The sequence below is a fragment of the Sciurus carolinensis genome, chromosome 4, assembly GCF_902686445.1.
Source record: "Sciurus carolinensis chromosome 4, mSciCar1.2, whole genome shotgun sequence".
Classification (NCBI taxonomy): Eukaryota; Metazoa; Chordata; class Mammalia; order Rodentia; family Sciuridae; genus Sciurus; species Sciurus carolinensis.
Window position 1 is genome coordinate 166,301,160 of NC_062216.1, and position 20,863 is coordinate 166,322,022.

General features: G+C 59.2%; 1 protein-coding gene across 5 annotated transcripts; it reads right to left on the bottom strand.

Moving 5' to 3' along the window:
• Positions 1-461: 461 nt before the first annotated feature.
• On the bottom strand, positions 462-19,309 carry Tex33 (testis expressed 33). 5 transcript variants are annotated; one of them, XM_047551230.1, is made up of 6 exons: positions 19,232-19,309; positions 12,262-12,321; positions 9,251-9,645; positions 7,513-7,657; positions 768-878; positions 462-596 (listed from the first exon to the last, which is right to left on the bottom strand). In XM_047551230.1, exons 2-6 carry the CDS (start codon positions 12,281-12,283, stop codon positions 499-501), a joined length of 771 nt encoding a protein of 256 aa, XP_047407186.1. In that variant the 5' UTR covers positions 12,284-12,321; positions 19,232-19,309; the 3' UTR covers positions 462-498. The 5 variants fall into 5 exon arrangements, with proteins under 5 accessions (XP_047407186.1, XP_047407189.1, XP_047407184.1 ...); XM_047551233.1 differs by lacking the exon at positions 19,232-19,309 and adding an exon at positions 17,622-17,800; XM_047551228.1 differs by lacking the exon at positions 19,232-19,309 and adding an exon at positions 15,721-15,787.
• Positions 19,310-20,863: the final 1,554 nt, after the last annotated feature.

The window sequence follows — 20,863 nt, forward strand, 5'->3', positions numbered from 1 at the left end:
GGAAGCCCAAGACAGCCTCAGAGAGGCCCCGGAGGCCAGCAAGGCCCCGCCAGCCCCAGCCGGGGTCCTCATCCTCGCTCCCGAAGTCACCGCAGCCCAGGCACCGGGCCTATGAGAGCAGAAGCCACCTCACAACAGATGCCACAGGAGCGGGAACCAGCTGGGCAACAGGACCGGGGCCATAAGCGGTCCTTCCAAGCCACTGGGTTTGCGCGGGCCTTGGAGCCCAGCAAGTCATGTGGCGAGGACAGCGCGTGCTGAGTGTGCAAGCCAGGGACCTGGGTGGGTGTGACTGTAGCGGCGGGCACCCTGGGCTCCGGACAGTCCTGCCAGCTCTCCTCCCCATCCTGGGGTCCCGGGGACCTTGAGCAGTGACTGGTGTGGGCGGAGGACCAGGGGATCCTGAGGGGCCCCAGGCGCGAGCGGAGCGGCTGGGCTCAGATCTGTGCCTCTCTTTATTAGCGCTTCTTCCAGTAGGGGGACCGCCCTCCTGCGCCCCTAGAACTTCAAGTTCTTGGCTTTGCTCTTTTCTCCGTATTTCTCTTCCAGCGCTTTCTGCAAGTTCATGTTCATAGCATTTTTCTGGTGCCACCGTCCTAGAGAGCAGAGAGAAGCCGGCACAGGTCACCAGCGGCCTCTGGAGGGCCCGGCCCCCGGGGACCTAGAACCCCCCTCTCCAAGGCCCCCAGGGCTCTTTCTCCTGCTCTGGTTTCTCTCGGGACCTCAGGGCCGAGGCTCCCTGTCTCTTCACCCCGCCCCCCGCTTACCCAGGTCGTCCGTCCTCCGGCCGTGCCAGTGGCCTATGTCTCGCACTGATTTCTCGATCACCTCTGGCGTGTAGGAGGCCTTCATGAGACTCTTAGTCTCCTGGGGGGGGCCTGTGGGGTACCACGAAGAATTCCCGCGTCAGAGGAGGCTAGGCCTCAGCCTCCACACGGACCCCGGGTTATGGATGTGAAGGGGTGCAGGGAGGGTCCAGACCCCAGCTCCGTTATCTACGGGCAGCGTGGCCTCAGGCAGTGTCTGACCTCTCGGAGCCTCAGCTTCTTCTTCCATACCAAGGAATAAAGTTTTCTTGCAAGGTTGGAAAAGTTCAGTGATGGGACGTTCGTGGGAGCATCGGACACGGGCTGCTTAATAGCTGTGTTTTAGAAAACTGATCTCAATTCATAAAATTAAAGCATGCATAGGAGATAAGCTACCATGGTCACAAGTTGGCAGAAACATCTAGCAGAGGACCAAATCCCAAAGGATAGCAAGGGCTTAAATGGCCAGCAGGGTACCGAGGTGCAGCTCAGTGGCAGGAAGCCAGCACCAAAATCCCCCCGACTTTTTCCTTCCAGTACTGGGGATGGAACCAGGGCCTCGTACGTAGAAGGTAAGGGTTCTACCACTGTCCCGCCAAGCCATACCACCAGCCCCCTAAAAGTTTTTGTGGATTCACCTCATGCTACAAACAGTTCTAGGAGTTTCATATGAGCTTGCTTATTGAATGCTATGGACCACGTAAGAAGTAGAGATGTGATTATTATCCCCATTCTACTGCTGAAGTCACTAAGCACAGAAAGGTTAAGTAACTTGTTTCAAGTCACACAGTGGGTATGTGCAAAGGTCCAGGGATCCTGTTCTTCAGCCCCACAGCTTAAGCTCCTCTGCTCACATGGAAAATTCTGTCACATAGCATCACACCAACTGAGGAAGGAGTGGGAGGTCCAGGTAAACCTTCTGCGTCCTCCTAGGGTTCAGGGAAACCTAAATATCTCGCTTTGCTTTAGAATTTGTTAGCCGTGCACATAAAAACCTCAAAGGTGACCACTGACGGCATCCGAAGAGCAGAAAAGGACAGACATTGTGGGGGTTGGAGGTAGAGGTCAGTGATCAGCAGGGGCTGAGGGTGTATGAAGCCCAGGCCCAAATACAGACGTGCAGGATGGAGAGGAAAAGAAGTTCAAGCAAATCCAAAAAGAAAAACACAAAATCAGGTCACGGAAATAAATCCAAATATATCAGTAATTGAATAATCATAAAGAGACGAGGCCCGTCAGTCAGACAACCAATGATCGGACTAGAGAAACCTTCTCCAGATACGTATTACTTGCGGACTGCTTTTTTAAATGCGCGAGGGAGAAGGTGAACAGGCATAGGAGGAGATCCAGCAACCAAAGACGAAGCAAAGTCATCTGGCGGCTGCGCTGGTATCAGACATAGACCCTCCTCAGCAGCCCGGGAGCTTGAGAGAAAAGGCCAACTCAGGAAGGCGATGCGATCAGTCTAAGCCCCGCACGGGGTAACCTCAAAACAGCGAAAGCAGCCAAGCAAGGAGGAAAAAAGGGCCAGTCTGCCATCATCGGGGGTCTTGGAGGGCCCCTCAGCAGCCCATAGGTGAAGCCCAGAGGGTCCATGAGGAGCCACCACGTCGCTGCAGGGTGACCCGCAAGCCTGCTCCGCTCCGTCAGGCAAACCCAAAGCCCCGGGCTCAACAGGCCCCCTCAGGCACACACGGCCACCTACAAAGGCTGGCCAGTGGCTCTATGGGCACGCGGCAAGGGTTTCAGAGGATGGGCTCGCCCCAGGCTGCCCTCTAGGTGATCCCAGGGAGCTGGAACCCGGGTCTAGAGCCGTTTTTAGGGCTCGGTATGCATGACTAGAAAGGCTTGTGTGACAGAACGCTAAGTTAGAAGCTGGGCTGGAGCCTGCGCCCTGCCCACGATCATAGACCGAGCCACCCAAATGCCGCTCCTCCGGGTGGGACTTGACAGCAGGCGTCTGATGGCCGCTGGAGCAATGGCCAGATCCAGGACAGCTGGTCTCGTGGCGGTCAGGGCGGAGGCCCTGCCCCTCCCCCATTTTACCCCAAGTCTGATTAGAGGGTCCTGTGAGGCTGATTTAGGAGGCTCGGGGGCCACGGGGCCTTGGCCTCTGTAGCCAGCCATGCCCAACACTGCAGGGGCATGGATGTTTCTGGAGACCAGGTGTGGACAGTGGAGAGAGGACCAGCCCGAGCCCTGTCCCCAGGCCTTCAGAGGGCGACGCCCGCCAAGAGGGCAAGCGCTGGGGAGGATCGCCCAACCCCGAATCATCAGGGAGCCAGGGGGTCTGCTGACAGGATGGTGGGCCCCTGCCCCACAGAACACACAGCACGGTCCTAGTGGGGGCTCCATAGAACCCCCAGAAACACCCAGGGAAGGAACAGTGGGCTCCGAGCCCCTGCCCAACAGGCAAGATGGCAGGACACCATCCTCAGAGAGCGCCCGCGGGAATAAGCTGGGGCCACCTTAGGCCCGCACGCCCACCCTGGGCCCTGGGGGCTCAGACAGCAGCCAGGAGGACATGGGTCCAGCCCGCTCAGCCCCAGAGAGGCCTTCCACCTCCACCTCCTCCACCCTGGTCCAACTGGGGCTCCCTCGCCGCTCGCCACTGGGTTAGTGTTTTGTCTGCAGCTCTCCAAGGGACGGTTACCGAAATATCCCTTAGACACTCCACGGCGGGTGCTGCTCCCCGTCACATGTGCCAAGGAGGAGATGGGTAGAAAGGGAGACGGGGCTTTGGTCCTAGGCACAACCTGGACTCCAACACCACCTCCCTGTGAGCTCAGGCAGGTGTTTTAATTGTTCCAAGCCTCGTGTTTTGTTTTCCTATCTGAAAAGAAGTGGGAATTAGAGCATCTGCCACCCGAGGCTCTTGTAACGATGAAGGATGTCAAGTCTCCAGAGCGAGGCTGGTGTGTGCATGTGGCTGTAAAGGTCACTTTGTAACTACCCCAAGGAAGCCCCCAAGAATCTACAGACAATGATTGGAATTAACTGCTGAGCCAAGCCTGCTTCTGGATATAAGATTAACATACAGAAATTAAAATTGCTGCTGTGCATACCAGTAGCAGCAAAGTTAGAAAAGGTGACTATTTATTTTCGATGCATTGAAGCCAGGGCCTTGTACGTACTAAGCACACACTCCACCACTGAACTGTACACCCAGCCCCAGAAAATGTAATTTTTTAAAAGGTACCATTTTTGTTAAAAGGCAAAAAAGCATTTTTAATGAAAAAAGGAGAGGGTGTTCCCTAAAGAAACCTAATGAAAAACTTTACAATCTTTATAGGGAAAAGAATGACAAAATGGTATTGTGATAGATATTAAAGGAATTTTAAATTAGTGGAGTTATATATCCCCTTTATAACTTGGAAATTTTATTATAATGAAGCTCACAACCACCCCCTAAGTTGAGCTGGACATTCAACATACTTCCAATCAAAATTCTGGCCAGGCTTTTCATGGCCATTAACGAGCTGATTCTAGAATGTGTCTGAAAGAGTAAAACAGCTAGGAACCCAGGCCCGAGCTACTGGTGGCAGTGGAGGGGTCCTGGAAATAATAGGTGAGCTGATACCGGGTACACAGAAGACCTGGGGAATTAAGGGTAATAGGAGACCCGTGGACAGGAGCATGCTGGAAATGGTTCCACGCTCATATGGAAACTTGACGGAACCAAAGGCCCTCCGCAGGTCCCTGCGGGGAAGACGGGACTCTTCAGTCAGAGGTACCGAGATGATCACTAATCCACAGAAAGAAGGAATTAAAAAGAATCCCCACTTCACACTAGAAGCAGAAATCAACTCCAGGTGGATTAAAGACTTAAATGAGAAAAGCAAAACTAAGTGGTTTAGAAGACTCTAGGAAGGATTATCCTGTGACGCAGCCCAGGATAGGATTTCCTCCACTTGCTCCTCCTGGAACTGCCTCTGAGCACACAGGCAGTAAGTAGATCCTTCCAGGTGTTCAGCCAGGTGCCTGGAGATCAGCCTCCCACCCCACACCCACACCCATTCTTGACCATACCCAGTCTACTCGACCTCAGCCGAATACCCAGAGGCCTACCCTCAGGCTGCTTCACCCTCACCTTCCTGAGCAGCCGCAGAGCAAGAGGGTGCCCTCCAAATTTGTGCAGTGCTCTACCCTGGTGCCCTGGACCAAGTGCTATCATTTGGAGCTGTAACGTGCTCCCAGGGCCCGTGTGTGGGAGGCATAGTCCCCAACTTGGGGCTCTGGGCAGGTGGCGGGCCTGTAGGAGGTCTTAGATTAGTGGGTGTGTCTGCAAAGGGAACCGGGGGACCCTGGCTTCTCTCTCTTCCTCTTTTGACCCTCTCAGCCATGAGCTGAGCAGTTTCCTCGTCCACCACTCCCACCTTCATGAGCTGCCTCTCCACAGGCCCAAAGCAAAGGGGCCCATCAATCACGGACTAGAAACACCAAACCTCTGAGCCAAAACAAAGCATCTCTCTTTATAAGTTGATTGTTTCAGGAATGTGTTACTGTAAGGGAAAGCTGCCTGACACACCAAGCCACATCCCCTGACCCATCTGGGATTTTGCAATCCCCTCCTCACTGGGGTCCCTGTTTCTGCCCTACTTCCCTAATGTCTTTTCACAACAAAGCAACAGGAGCGATCCTTCTACCTATGTCACACTAGGCCATTATCCTGCTTAAAATCCTAGCCTGGCTTCTGTGGCAGTCGGTTTTCCATCACTGTGACAAAATACCTGGGAAAAACAACTTTAAAGGAGGAAAATATTTACTTTGGCTCATGGTTTCAGTCTGTAGTCAGCCAACTCCATTGCTGTGGGCATAAGGCAAGACAGAACTTCATGGTAGGAGGGAGGAAGGAGCAGCTCATGACAGCCAGAAAGCAGAGAGAGAGAGACAAGGGGCCAGGGACACCATATAGTCCCTAGAGACACAGCCCAAGGACCTATTCCCTCCACTAGGTCCCACCCCCTACAGTTTCCACCACTTCCTTATAGTCCATTCAAACCACGAATCCACCACTGGATTACTTTGTGGATGAGGTCAGAGCCCTCGTGATCCAAGGGGGGTCATCTTGGGGAGTGCCCCGGAGCCCCACCTCTAGACATTGCTGCACTGGGGACCCACCTTCGACACCTGAGCCTTTGGGGAACATTCCAGATCCAAACCATCACATGGCCTGCCTTCCAGGGTCTTCACAAGCTAGCGGCTTCCTCCCTGATTTCTCCTCCCACCTTCCTGCACAGCCTCAGCTGCCTCACCCACCATGGGCAGCAAGTGCCAGGACCAACCCTGGGCCAGTGGCGCCCACGAGGCCACATAGGTGGGGCACAGACAGTGAGGTGCCGCAGGGTGAAGCCCATTCACACTGTTTCCCAATTTCCGAATGCAAATGCTGCTCCCAAAGGCCGGCTTTAGAGAGCATTTATATGCCAATGAGTTCAGGGGCATCAAACAATCAGCCCTTGTGAGCCGGTGCAGCTGGGCTGAGCTGCTTCTGCACCCTTGGCACACTCCTCCCTCCCAGGCTGGATGATGGGGACACAGGAGTGTCAAACTATGATTCCTTTACACATACGTAGGCATTGTCGTGTACGTTGTAAGAACTATTCGGTAATAACTGTCAGAGAGAGAAGGGGAGCGCAGGATCCCGGGGCAGGACGGAGGACAGTCCGCACTGTGTTCTGGCTCCTTACTCCCCGCACCCCTTCTCCAAGCTCAAAGAAAACCCAGAGAGGCTTCCCCTGGGTGTCTGGTTCCTCGGGCGACAGGGATCGGAGCCAGGGCGAGGAGATCTGCCAAGTCCCGGGAGCTCTAGCTGCTGGAGGAAGGAGAGCGGAGGGCCAGGAGGAGCATGAAGCTGGGCTGGTGAGCGGGGACAGTGAGGCCCCTGCTTGCTGGTGGCAGACCCCCGCCTGAGCAGCCCGGAAGCCCTCAGAAGTGGCGTCATGGCCAGGGAGGTGACCGACCTGGTGCTTGGGCAGCTTATGGAGCTCTGGATGTGAGTCCCAGATCCATTCAGACCAGCAAGAGGTCTCGAGCAATGGACCTCAATCCTGTCTGTGAGACGGACCTACTGTGTCCCCACTCGGTCAAGCAGGACCCCATGGACTCAAAGAAAACCCTCCGTCAATGGCACGTCCTCCTGGGCGCCCTGCCTTTCCTCCCGGGTGGCGCCACCCAGGCTCTAGCTAAGAAAACGATGGCCTGGCAGTTACTGAGTGCTCTTAGGCCGAGCACCTCGGGGTCTCCACTCCCCAGTGAGGGCCACGCTGTCTTTATCAATCATGGTCCGAGGAGGCAGCTGAGGCTCAGAGAGGGTGAGGATCCTGCCTAGGGTCACACCTCACTGGTGAGCGCTGAGCTGAGCTTTGAACCCAAGAAACCCAATGTTGTCACTGTAACCCAAGGTGCCCAGGCCAGGGGTGCCCGAGCGTCCCACTGGAAGGTTAAGAAACCCGATGTCTGGGGTATGAGGAGGGGCTGCCTGGCGACTGGGCTGTTCCATGGGCACAGGCCTGCCAGGGGACAGGAGCTCCCTGCGCCCCAGAGGGCCTGGCAGGAGGAAGCCCCGTGGGAGTATGGAGTGAGCATCCATGGGGATGCCCTTGGGCTCCTGGCCTTTTGTGGGGTGGACACCCCAAAGGCCGCCCCTGCCCAGGCCCTGGGGACCATGGTGTTCACGCGCCCCGCCCGAGCCCTTCGGGCTGACCTTGAAATAAGTTTGAGCGCATGTTGTAGCCCAGGTCGTAGTAGTCTGAGAAGATGGAGGAGATTTCCGCGGAGCTCCGGGTCCGGCTGGGCCACGAGCTTGCCCTCCGCTGGCCCTCCAAGACTTCGCCAATGACCCCCTGAGCCTGGAGGCAGGGGGAAGGGACAAGGGTGGGAAGGACGGGAACTGCCCTGGAACTCTCCTCCCTGGGGCCCCGCCCCACACCCCAGCCTGGCTCAGCCCGCAGCCCTTGACCTCCCGCAGGGCTGGGGAGCCACGTGACCAAGGCCCCACCTCCCCCTCTGCACGGGTAGGGTCCTCAGGGACGGCAGTGACCCTCACCCCACCAGCTGAGCTCCTGCTAGGTGCAGCTCAGGAGGGTCTTCATGGGGTGACACTATTCCTGCCATTTTATAAATGAGGAGCCTGACCCTCGAGAGGCCAGACCTGCCCCTTCACACAGCGAGGGACCCCAGAGACCTGGCTTGCCCCCAGATTGAGGCGTCACCAGGTCAAAGTCCTCAGCTTCCACGGAGGCCAACTCCTTCCTGGTACCAGGGGGCAAAAGCAGGTCCCAGGCCTTGAGCCCAGGCCTGGGGCAGGAAACCTGGGTCTGAGTCCAGTTCTGCCAGGGATGGCCGGCCACTCAGCCGGTCCTGCTCCCCAAGGGCCTCGGCTTCTCTGCTTCAGAATGGGTGGAGGACCAACGGGGGTCTCACAAGCAGCTTTCAGCTCTGACCCTTGCTGGCCCCAGGACACTTAGAGCTGGGCAGAAAAAGCAGATGACTCGATTTAAGCCCAGGACCGTGGAGGCTAAGGAGAGAAGTGACAGCCTCCCAAGTCTGAGGGCCCGGGCCGCACAGCCAGCTCAGGGACACAGCACGTGGACCTCCCAGGCTCTCTTCTTCGTGAGCACAAGTGTCCCTGCTAAGTGACCTCTGAGCTTTGTCTGTACCATCTGCTAATAAGGAAGCAGTCGCCTGCCCGGCATGCAGTTTCTAGGAGGGTCAAGGCGGCTTCGGAAATAGGCCTCAAAATGCCAGGAAGGGCCATTAGCCCCCGACCAGAAGTGGAAGGCAAACAATCTCACGCTTCAGTGGTGCAGCCCGAACGGTGCATCAGGTGGGGAAGAAGGCCAGCGTCCACTGGTCACGTCTGCCTCGAAGGCAGGCTGGGAGCCTTGGGTATGCATGCCATGAATTTGTCAGCCTGACTTTGTGGTAGATGTAGAGACAGAAGCCCAGAGAGGCAGAGTGAGTTATCCAAAGTCACTCAGTATTCACGGGCAGAACCTAGATTCAAACCTAGGTCTTTTGATTCCCAGTAAATGTCTGTCTGCTGCATTCTCTCTCTCTTAAGAGACTCGTTCAGATTGAACACATCCACTTCAAACAGAAGACTGGTCACTGCAAAGTCATCAAGAGCCAGGGCTCCAGAGCCTGCCAACACAGTCTGAGTCCTTGTTCCACACAACTGGGCTCTTTGTCCATATAAAATGGGGACAATAATACCACCTTTCTCCTACGGTTTTTGGAAGGGTGAACTGAGTTGTTACTGAGAGGAGTTTAGACCCAGCCCGGCGCCCGGCACATAGCAGGTGCTCACTAAACACTGCCTGCTAATCTGCTACTACTGGGACTGTGCTCAACAGCAGGCTTCTTTTGTTTCCTCACTGTGAGTCCCCACAAGTGGCCCTCCCGCCACCCATGGCCTCCCGTGCCCCTTCTTTGACACCTACCTGCTCCTCAGAAACCAGATGGTCCACCACTTTGCTCCCGAATTTGTGGCGGATGTTGTCGGGAACGGCGCTGCCCTTCCGGCTGGGCGGCACCCTCTTGTGGTCCTGGGCCCTGAAGTTGGGGCCCTCGTCAGGCCGCGCCCCCTCTGCGTTGCCTCTCAGGGTCCCCGGCTCAGGGTCCATGCACAGAGAGCCCCTGCTGGCCGCGCTGGGAGGCGGGGGCGGGAGCTCCGGGTAGCCGCTCCCCGGGGAGCTGCCTGGGTTACTCCTCGGGGACGGTGGGACCTGGTACTTGAACTTGGAGGTGTCCAAGGAGCTGCGGGCAGCGCTCCAGGGGACTGTGTCCTGCTGGGCCTCCTTGTTGTTCAGGTGGGTCTGGGTCAAAGTGGTTGTGCCTGAACAGGGGGTCAGACAGTCAGAGGGACGGGAGGGAAACCACAGACACAGAAAGAGGGGAGCCCTGGGGACCAGGACCAGGAAAGGGAGGGAGATAACAGGAGCCGCAGGCACCGGGGAGAAAGGAGAGACAGAGAGGAGTCGGCAGCCAGGCCTGGCACGGGACAGCCCGCCCCACACTGCTGCTGACCACCACTGGCCAGCTGAGGCCTAGCCTGTGACCTGAGGAGGGCGGGCCCCTCTGGGCTGTCCTGCCTCTGCCTCCGCCTTTAGTTCCCTTCCTCCTCTCGAACCCTGAGGCAGCCCGTTGAGGGACTCCAGCAGCCATGGGGCTGGTAGCATTGGGGACTTAGTCAAGTCACGTGCCGAGAAAGTACCAGGACTGGGGCTCTGCTCCCCAGCGCCCCCTCTGCCCTGCATCCCAGCCGCCTTCGGGCCCCTCCCCCCTTCCTCCTGCCCCTGACCCCTGACCCCGAGGGCCAGCCAGCCTCCTGCCCACAGCCTGCAGAGGCCCTGGCCCCAAATTGGCTGACTGCCCCCCCCCACACCCTCCGGAAGGCCCTGCACCGCCGCTCTCCTGGCCCGTGTCCAGCCCAGCCACTACCTGAAGGACAGCCCCTCCTTCCCTAAGCCGAAATCCTACCCTCCCTCCAGGTGCAGCCGCACCCCTCCTCCCACCCCACCCAGCAGGCTGGGCCGGCCGCACCCCAGCTGCCAACCCTGCCCCGCACACATTTCTCAGGAGCAGGAGCTGCCAATTCCCATGAACCTCACCCTGAACCGCCATGAACGGGAGCAGCCCCTGTCCCCGGCTAGAGAAGGGGCGGGTCCCGGAGCCCCCAGAGAGCCCTGCCCATCCGAGAAGGCTCGGGGTGCATCAGGGGGAGAGCGGGTGGGCCTCATCCGGGCCAAGCCTGTTTCCTCCCATTTGAACACCAGGCTCCGCCTGACCGTCAGTGGCCCTGGCTCCTGTCTGACCAGCTTTGTTTTCTCTTAGTGACACACAGGATGGGCGCCCCTGGGAACCCACTGGACAGCAACTGAGTCTAACCCCCAAGGAGGGGGCCCACTCCGCCTGCTCCACACACAGAGGCCAGCCCCCACCCGGCCGCCCGGCCTCAGCCCCGGTCACACGCTGGGGCGTCCTACAAACGTTCTAGAAGGGTCCTGCAGGACTCTCCAAAGAGGCCTGCTCCCCTTTTGTTTATAAGTGAGATCAGGTCTGTGCGTGGCTTTGTAACTTGATGTTAAGAAAACAGCCCAGAGCCTGGGGTTCTGTCCAGCAAGGGCGTGGGGGGAGCGGCTTCCCCAGGCCTGGACGCTGCCCCTCTGCTGGGCATCCAGCCTGCCCCAGGTTAGCTTTACAGAAAAGGCTGCTGAAGCTTCAGGGGACTCCGCTCTGCTGTCGCAGCCGGGAGAGCCCCTTGCCCACCCCGAAGCGGGCTGCAGACGCTTCCCTCGGAAAGGCAGAGGGAAAACCTGATCCCGGGACCACGTGGCCCCCCCTCCTGCCGGCTTCAGCCCGACCCGCACACAGCCCAGCGAGGGGGCTCTGGGGACAAGGAAGGCTGCCAGGAGAGGAGGGGACTCTTCTCAGAGCAGTGGGGGCGGAGGGCGGAGAAGCACCCACGCCCACCTGCTCACCGAGGCCCTCACCCTGCCCCTGGGGACACTAAGGCCCAGCACAGGAGCCGGGTGGCGGGCAGCCCGTTCCTGGCAGCCCCTCTGGGCGCCGGGTGCTGTAACTGCCTGCTCACCACCGGCACCTGCCTTGTGGTCTTGCATCCTGGAGCCCCTGCCCAGGAAGCAGAGCGCCTGAGGACGGCAGGCGGCAGGCCTGCGTCTGGGGTCCCCGAGGCTGGCCGTGACATGTGTGAGGGGGCAAGGGGGCTCCCGCCTCACCCGCTATCTTGAGGCTCAAAGGGCTGTGAGCAGTTGTCCGAATCTGGCCACTTATCAGAAACCTGCACGCTCACAAAAATGCAGGTTCCGGCCGTCCGAGCAGCAGGGTTAGGGAGCCTGGGGAAAGCTGGGGAATCTGGTGGCACTCAGGGCCCTGGAGGAAGCTGTCAGGAGGAGGCCCCAGCCCCACTGGCCTGACCCTCCCCAGCACCCTCCAGTCCCCTCGCCCCAGGGGACTCCTGGAGCTGATGGCCCAGCGCGGGCGTCCTTTCCCTCCTTGTCCTGCCCCGGGGCTGCACCCCAACCCAGCCCTCCAGCTCTTCCCCGCCCAGGCCTCCCTCATGCACAGTTCCCAGCACCTAGAACATTCTTTCCTCCTGTGTTACACCAGCTGGGGCCTGGCTCACTCGGGACCTGCCCAGTCCCCACCTGGAGCAGCCAGGACCCTGGCTGTGTCTCCCTGCCCTTCTTGGGGACGAGCAGCCTGCTGTCCTCTTCACGCAGAGCCCTGAGGACGGGGCCTCTTGGGTCAGAACCCTGGGCCTGGCAGGATGGAGGGATCCACAAAGCCTTTCCCTCCCCGTTCCTCCCTTTGCTCAGCAGGAGGCCCAGGCAAGACGAGGGACATGAAGTGGGGATTGTCCCCAGCCACCCCGAGGAGACCCTCCAGAAGCCCTAGACGCACCCTCGGCACGTCCGGGCGCCTGTCCTACCTGCTCGGGGGCCTAGCTCCATCGACTCTTGCTCTGGGACAGGTAATTCCAAACTTGGTCCTGCAGACAAAGCGGAGCGTTTCAGGGTCTCAGATGACAGTCTCGGTCAACAAGGGTCATTTGAGCTGAGCCGGGAGGCTGCAGAGCCCTGGCGGCTCCATCCCTGGCTACCTGGCCCCCAGGCGCCCCGGGCCACCCATCTCCCTGGCACTGGGCCACCTCCTGGGCCCCTGCAGACTCTGCCCTCTGTAGAGCACCTTCCTCAGGAGAGGCCTTCAGGTCAAACCGAGGGGCAGCGCTGGCAGCTCCCAAGGCTCTACAGCTTTCATCTTGTCTTCCTGTTTCCTGGGGACTCTCTTCCTTACTGTATCCTCTAATTCTATCACATGTGGGGTCTTGTCCGGTGTTCATAGTTTAAATAAATTAAAAGCTGGCCCTGCCCGCTGTCTTTGTAATGAGAGAGGAATAGAAGGAACAAGTCACGGCTGGAAAGGATCTTTGAGGGCTGAGACCCAGAGAGGCAGAGTGACTTGTCTGAGGTCACCCAGCAAAGTGATTTGCTGGTAAGCTCAAAGCAGGTAGCTTTGAAAAGTCACCAAGCAAAACACCCTATTAATTTTGAACTTTCGTAATTATGTGAGGAGGGCTGCAGCCCAGCGGTAGAGAGCTTGCTGCGGCCCGGGTTCCATCTGCCACACTGCAGAGCGGCGTAATCATTAGTTAATGATCGCGCAGCTTCTGCCATGACCTCGGTGATTCCTACCTAGTGTTCGCACGCCGTGTGATCCCTGCCCTTCGGTGGAGCAGGACCTAGTGCCTGCGGATCAGAAGGACATGACTAAAGCATGTCACGCCACTCCCAGGGTGGGTGGCTGGTGTCTCTCTAGTGCGCACTCTCTTGGTCTGATGGCTCTGAGGGTGGCAGCTGCTGCGTTTTGAGCCGCCCTGTGGAGAGGCCCCTGTGGCGAGGAGTTGAGGGTGGCCTCTGACCAACCCTCACAAGGAGGCTGGACCCTTCGCCAACTAGCCTGAACGAACCCGCCCCGAAAGCCCTGGGGAGAGGCCCCGCGACAGGACGCGGCCCGAGGGCACTTGAGTCACAGCCTGAGGCAGACCCGAGCCGGAGGACCCGGGCAGGTCGCCACCAGCATCCTGACCCCTAGAAACTTGGAGATCATCAACTGGCACTCTGCCAAGCACGCGGGTTTAAGCTGCTGAGTTTGTGGTCGCTGTTTCCACAGCAGAGATGACAAATACGTATTTTGGTACGGAGAGTTGGGTGTTGCTCAACAGACACCTACAGATGTGGGCGCAGCCTGGGGACCAGGCGCAGGCAGAGCCGCAGAGGGTTTGGGGAGCACCATGGGAAAAGCCTAGATGTCCTTGAAGAGCTAACAGGCAGGAGTCTGGACTTGGAGGTCACCTCCCTGCCAGGGAGAAGGAAACAGGACGCGTTATTAGGGCTCTGAGGAGAAGAGCCCTTTGATACGGTGACAGACACTTAGTGACAGTTATCTGCAGTTAGTGGAGAGCAGAGCATGTGACCAACAAGCCGAGGGGTTCGGTGCAGGTGATCTCCACATAGCGCATTCAGGTGCCCTGGGTTCCCTCCTGCTGTGGTGACGTGTGAGGGGCGGGAGGGGATCAAGGAAGAGCTGTGGAGCCACAGGACCAAAGAGTCATGGTGCTGTAGATCTTGTCCCCTCCAGATGCCAAAAGATGTAGAATTAAGAAATGGCTTCAGAAGCCTGAGTGTGGTGGCCCAGGCCTGTCATCCCAGCAGCTAGGGAGGCTGAGGCAGGAGGATCATGAGTTGGAGGCCAGTCTCGGCAAATTAGCAAGGCATTGTCTCAAAATAAAGAACTAAACAGGACTGGGATGTAGCTCAGTGGTCAAGTGCTCTTAGGCTCAGTCTCCAATACTGACAAAAAACTTTTCTCTTAAAAGAAAGAGCGGGGCTGGGGAGATAGCTCAGTTGGTAAAGTGCTTGCCTTGCAAGCACAGATCCCTGGGTTCGATCCCCAGCACCGCAAAAAAAAAAAAAAAAAAAAAAGAAAAGAAAAAGAAAGAGCGAGCCAGGCATGGTGGCGCACACCTGTAACCCCAGTGGCTTGGGAGGTTGAGGCAGGAGGATCGAGAGTTCAAAACCAGCCTCAGCAAAAGCGAGGCACTAAGCAACTCAGTGAGACCCTGTCTCTAAATGAAATACAAAATAGGACTGGGGATGCGACTGGTGGTCGAGGTCCCCTGAGTTCAATCCCTGGTACCCGAATAAATAAATAGAAATAAAGGAAAAAGGACAAAGTAACTTCAGAGCAACATGAGGAAAAGCCACAGTGTAACTGAACACCCTGATGATCCTCAGAGGGTCCTGGGAGGAGATCAAGAATAGGAACCTCCCAGCCCCTAGGACCCTCAGGGTGTGGCCTCAGCAGCGCCCAGGAGGGGAGGGCCAGCTCTGTCAGTGCAGTGAACTCCTGGACGTGTCCCCACTTCTGAGAAAACTGTGAAAATCACTTCCAGCTTAAAAAGGGGCAGAGACAGTGAAGAATGAAAAGACACCAAGCTAAAAAAAATTTAAATAAGACCCAGAAAAGATGCCCCAGCGTGAACGTGAGGCTGCAGGGCAGAGCTGAGCGCCCCGGGGTCCCAGCCCAGGCGGAGCGGAACCAGGGGCTCACCCTCCCACCGCGTCCGAGCGCTCGCCCGACCCCCGCTCCCCGGACCCCCGCTCCCCCGCCTCCACCTGCCAAGTGAGGGCAGCGGGACCAGAGGAGCCACCGGACATTGGCCAATGACAGGAGCAGGGGAGGCTGGGCTGCACTCGGGTGGGAGGCCGAGGTCTGAGAGCGAGGAAGGTGCACTGAAGGTGGAAGATGCTGTGCTCCTGGGGACCAGGGGTCAGCAGGGTTGGCAGCCCAAGGGCCCCCAACGGTCCCTGTGGCTTGGTGCAAATCTCCCCTCAGGTGTGGCTGGACCTGGCGACTCGCCTCTAACCAACAGGACGTGGCCAAAGTGAGGAATGCCACCTCCTGGGTGCAGGTGGACTCGGTCTCCTTCACACACCCCGCTGGCTCGGGGCTCCCCAGGCTCCTGCCCTGAGGAAGTCACCGTCCCTGGGGAGAGCTGCCCTCGGGAGGCGCGCGCACCAAGGAACGGAGCCGGCCTCTGCCTGACAGCCCTCAAGGAGCTGGGCCCTGCCACCAGAGTGGCCTTGGGGAAGGGTCCTTCTCTGGTTGGTCCTGGCCTGAAGCCCACAGCACCTGACCGCAGCCGTGACCCACCGCAGCGGCATCTGCATACCCGGCCCACGGGACTGTGAGGCCACGAATGCTGTCATCCGAAGCCGCTGCGTGGGGGCAACTTGTTATGCAGTAAAAGATGCCTGATCGACTCAACGGCAAGCACCCCCCATCCAGGAGGGACTCACCGAGGTGCCCAGCGTGAACGGGGACTTACCTGCTCACCTGGAGGAGAGGCTGAGGGCAGAGAAATGGGGAGGGGGCTGTAGCCCTGCAGAAGAAATGTGCGCCTAGCCCTGGGTTCCAACCCCAGCATGCGGGGAGAGAGGGCGAGAGGGAGAGAGAGAGAGAGAGAGAGAGAGAGGGAGGAGGAGGGAGGGAGAGAGAAGGAGGGAGGGAGAGAGAAGGAGGGGGGGAGAGAGAAGGAGGGAGGGAGAGAGGAGGAGGGGGGGAGAGAGAAGGAGGGGGGGAGAGAGAAGGAGGGAGGGAGAGAGAAGGAGGGGGGGAGAGAGAAGGAGGGAGGGGAGGAGAGAAGGAGGGGGGGGAGAGAGAAGGAGGGAGGGAGAGAGAAGGAGGGGGGAGGGAGAGAGGAGGGGGGAGGGAGAGAGGAGGGGGGAGGGAGAGAGAAGGAGGGAAGGAGAGAGAAGGAGGGAAGGAGAGAGAAGGGGGAGGGAGAGAGAAGGAGGGAGGGAGAGGGGAGGGGGGAGGGAGAGAGAAGGAGGGAGGGGAGAGAAGGAGGGGGGGAGAGAGAAGGAGGGAGGGAGAGAGGAGGAGGGGGGGAGAGAGGAGGGGGGAGGAGAGAGGAGGGGGAGGAGAGAGAGGAGGGAAGGAGAGAGAAGGAGGGAAGGAGAGAGAAGGAGGAGGGAGGAGAGAGAAGGAGGGAGGGAGAGGAGGAGGGAGGGGGGAGGGGGGAGAGAGAAGGAGGGAGGGAGAGGGGAGGAGGGAGGGAGAGGGAGAGGGGAGGGGGGGAGAGAGAAGGAGGGGGGGGAGAGAGAAGGAGGGAGGGAGAGGAGGAGGGAAGGAGAGAGGAGGAGGGAGGGAGAGGAGGAGAGAGAGAGGAGGAGGGAGGGAGAGAGAAGGAGGGAAGGAGAGAGAAGGAGGGAAGGAGAGAGAAGAAGGGAGGGAGAGGGGAGGAGGGAGGGAGAGAGAAGGAGGGAGGGAGAGGAGGAGGGAGGGAGAGGAGGAGGAGGGAGAGAGGAGGAGGGAGGGAGAGAGGAGGAGGGAGGAGAGAGAAGGAGGGAGGGAGAGAGGAGGAGGGAGGGAGAGAGGAGGAGGGAGGGAGAGAGGAGGGAGGGAGAGGAGGAGGAGGGAGAGAGGAGGAGGGAGGGAGAGAGGAGGAGGGAGGGAGAGAGAAGGAGGGAGGGAGAGAGGAGGGGGGAGGGAGAGAGAAGGAGGGAGGGAGAGAGAAGGAGGGAGGTAGAGAGAAGGAGGGAGGGAGAGGAGGAGGGAGGGAGAGGAGGAGGGAGGGAGAGAGAAGGAGGGAGGGAGAGAGAAGGAGGGAGGGAGAGGAGGAGAGAGAGAGGAGGAGGGAGGGAGAGAGAAGGAGGGAGGGAGAGAGGGAGAGAGAGGAGGAGGAGAGAGAGAGGAGGAGGGAGGGAGAGAGAAGGAGGGAGGGAGAGGAGGAGGGAGGGAGAGAGAAGGAGGGAGGGAGAGAGGAGGAGGGAGGGAGAGGAGGAGGGAGAAGGGAAAACAGAAGGAAAGGAAGAGAGAGAGAAAGAAGAGGAAGGAAGGAAGGAAAGAAAGAGAGGAAAGGAGAAAGAAAGAAAAAAGGAAGGAAGGGGAAAGAAAGAAAGAAAGAAAGAAAGAAAGAAAGAAAGAAAGAAAGAAAGAAAGAAAAGAAAAGAAAAGAAAAAAAGGAGGAAGGAAAGAAAAAAGGAAGGAAGGAGGGAAAGAAAGAAAGAACAACAACAACAAAAAAGTAGGACTTGAAAGATGTTCAAAGCCCAAGCCGTCACACCTCTCCGGTTGGCACAAGTTCAGCTTAGTTCCCTCAGGCCAGCTCTCCGTTTCTGTCATCCACGTGATGTGACTCCGGCCCAGCTCCCTGTCTACCTCTGAAGTACTGCCCAGTACGGGACCGGCCGACACAGGAGGGTGGACCCACTGCCAGTTTCTGACCTGGAGTGAACGTCCCAAGAGGTCTTGGTCGGGAGCAGGGAGGGTAGGCCTGGGTGCCGCCGGACACTCGTCACTCACAAGCAGTTCTGCGTGGGGAGCAGAAAGATGCGGTCCCGGCTCCTGGAGGCACCAAGCCTGGGAGCTGCCGACCCAAACCGCGCAGCTTCTGGAGGGGAGCGAGGGCCGGTGCTAGAAAGCAGCCCTCCAGGCACTTCATTGGAGTGGCCGTGGCAACCACTGTCCATAGGGTTCTGTGACCTCAGAGGACTGGTCGGCACACCCGAGGTCAGAGGGCCCCGGAGGAGCCAGGGGTCTCTGTGTGTCGTTCACTGAGCATCCAAGCGCCAGGCTGTTCCTGGTAGTGGAAGGAAGCAGTAGGGGCCCCCAGGGGGCCTTTGAGCTGGTCTCCAAGGAAGCACAGAAGCTCAGCAGTTTAGAAGGGACTAGAATTTTCCGCAGTACTGGGGATCAACCCTAGAGCCTGGTGCATGCTAAGCAGCTACTCTGCCAAGTTGCTCCTCCCCAGGCCTTTACTTTATGTTTGGAGACAGCGTCTTGCAGAACTGCCCCAGGCTGGCCTCAAGTGTGTGATCCTCCGGCCTCAGCCTCAGGGGAGTACGCAGGCGTGGCCGTGGTTTGGAGTGTGTTCCTGGGCAGAAGCGGGGAGCGAGGGACTCTCGCTGTCTTGACTGCCTGCCCAGGGGTCAGGGACCAGAGAGTGGAATTACAGCAGCCCAGGTCCTCCCTCCTGTCCCCTCTCCTGTCCCCAGTCACAGGGCTGCAGACAGAGGTCCAGGAGGTAAGGAGGCTTCTTTCCTACAACACAGCTGGCGAGGGAGTGGCTGTAGAGAGGCCTCCTCCCGCCCTTCAGGACTCCCCGGGAGGCAGAGGGCGTCCGGCTGACCTTGGTGAACCCAGGGTCTAGGCCCGGCACTTTTTAGATGAGTGACTTTGGCCGAGCTCTTTAGCTGACCTTTCCTCGAATATGAGACGGACAGCCCAGCTCCGAGAGGAGGGGCACTGAAGCCACTTTCAGGATGTGCCCGGCCTGTTGCCTGGCACAGAGGGAGATGCCAGTCACTGCGGATCCACAAGCCCATAGCAGGGCCCTCGGGATCCCTGGGCTGGACCCTTGTCCCCCTTTCCTCCTCCCCAGGCCTGGTCCAGGCCGGTTCCCAGCCCTTGCTCTCCTGGTTTGCTTCTGTCCCCCGCATGACATCAGCAGGACCTCGGCAGCGACATGTGTCTGTGGGTCGGGGGTCTGAGCACAGCCCGCTGCGTCCTCGGATCTGGGGTCTCAGACGGCTCCCATCCAGGCAATGGCCCGAGCTGCAGCCCCACCTGAGGCTCCCCAGGGGCTGGTCACCCAGAGGCCGACCTCAGTGCCTAGCTTTGCGGCCCAACACACCCCTTCCTTTGTCAAAGCACCAAAGAGGCTCCTGGCAGAACATTACAGTCCTGTGTACCACATGCACTGAAGTGCCACCTGCCACCCTGGCCACAGTCTGCTGGTGAAAGCAGTGGCCGCCTCCACTCTAAGGGACAATGCCACACAGGACAGGACAGAGTCCACCAGGACTGTGCTCCACTTCCCTTCAGCCTCCCCTCACCTCAACAGCCAGTGATCCCCGCAAAACCGAGGTTGGATCACGCCGCTCCTCTAATAGGAAGCTTCCAGTAGTTTCCCGTCTCAACTGGATTAGAAACTGAACTCCCCTTTCTACCTGCAACACGGTCCCCTGGACCTCAGCTCCTCCTACTCTGCCAGTGCTGCCTTGGCCCCACAGTGAACACGCCAAGCCCAGTGGCCTCAGGGCCTTGGCATCGGCTCTTCCCTCCCTCCGTTGCAACTTCCTTTCCCCAGATGCCTGCAGGCCTAGCTCTCCACGCCCAGGGCTCTCTCCCTTCCGAGACTGTTACCAAAGAAGACCCTGGCCCAGCCTCGCGCTCCACTTGCTCCTCGTGGACTCCACTGACTCTGGAGATCCCTCAGCTGCGCAGCACATGACTGGTCTTCCTGCTGGCTTTACTGTGGCAGTAGCACCCGGCGTGGGGGGTTAGGGTGATAATGGTGGCCTCGGTTACTCTTTGGGGACCTGAAGGTCACTTGTGCTAAAAACGCTGCAGACAACCAGTGGGTGACAGGACCGGATGAGAGAGTCGGCTTCTGTCCTCCTATGGTCTCTTCTGCCTGGATCGTGGGGCGCAGTCTGCCCAGCTCTGCGTGCTGACCTGCGGTCCTTTGGAGAAGGTTTGGCCCAACACCAGGAGGCAGGGTTGATGTGCCTGCCCAGCCCTCTCCTCGCCACTCAGTCCCGAGACGTCCCGAGTGGCCACACGGCTGCTGGGGACTGGGCCTAGGCCTCAGGACCATCCCATTCACCTGCTGATGACCCCTCCAGCTCCCTGGCCAGTGCCGTGACTGGAGAGGACGGTGAGGGGATCGGCAGGAGGCAGCACTGGAAACGCCTCTCTTTCACGCAGACTTGGCTGTCCGTCCCAGGGTGGCTCGCCCCCCTCGTTATTCTGACTGCGACTCCTGGGGCCGGGGGTGGTTTGCAGGCTCAGCTCCAGCTTCTCCTTCCTGTGGATGCTGAATAAAGCCTTTCTTTCTCCCCAGCGCTGGTCTCTAGAGGTGGGTTTCCCTGCGGGATGAGTGTCGGGACCCGGGCGGGGGACAGGTCCACCCATGGGAGAAGTGCCCCGGCCCTCCCGCCCATTCCCCTGCCGACCTCTCCTCCCAACCCCTCTGCTAACCACACGTGTCCTCGTGTCCCTGTGAACCTGTGGGAGGTGGCAGGAGGACTGGCGTGTCCCCTGCCTGGCCTCGGCACCGGGATGCACCTGACCCACGGCAGGCACTTCACAAATGCGCTGACCGAGCGGCTGGGACAGGGGGGCAGGCGGAGGCGGCGTCATTGTCCCTCCTGAGGCTGCTCTCTGTCGTCAAGGTGCGCAGCCGGCACCTGAAGCAGGCGGGAGCCGGGCCACCTGAGACCAGCCTCTGCCGACCCCCAGGTCGGCCCCCAGCCAGTCTCTGCGCGCCTTGCCCCAGGGCCAGCTCGGGGCTCAGACTTGGCCCCAGGCCCTGGAGACTGTCTTAACCCGGGAGGTGGGACAGGGAAACGCCGGGAGCCAGCAGAGGGACCTGGAGCCCACCCGCAGCCCCACACGAGGGTTTCAAGACCCCGATTTTGGGAACCTCGAAATCCAGGCGAGCCGGTCGCCTGGCGGGCAGCTTC

What these genes read in the sequence shown, in the direction of transcription:
- Tex33 (XM_047551230.1), bottom strand. Translation starts at nt 12,283, where the DNA reads ATGGAGCTAGGCCCCCGAGCAG. An exon ending in GCGCTCAAACTTATTTCAAG is followed by an intron (nt 879 to 7,512) that starts GTCAGCCCGAAG and finishes GGTACCCCACAG; the next exon opens with GCCCCCCCCAGGAGACTAAG. An exon ending in CCGGAGGACGGACGACCTGG is followed by an intron (nt 597 to 767) that starts GTAAGCGGGGGG and finishes TCTGCTCTCTAG; the next exon opens with GACGGTGGCACCAGAAAAAT.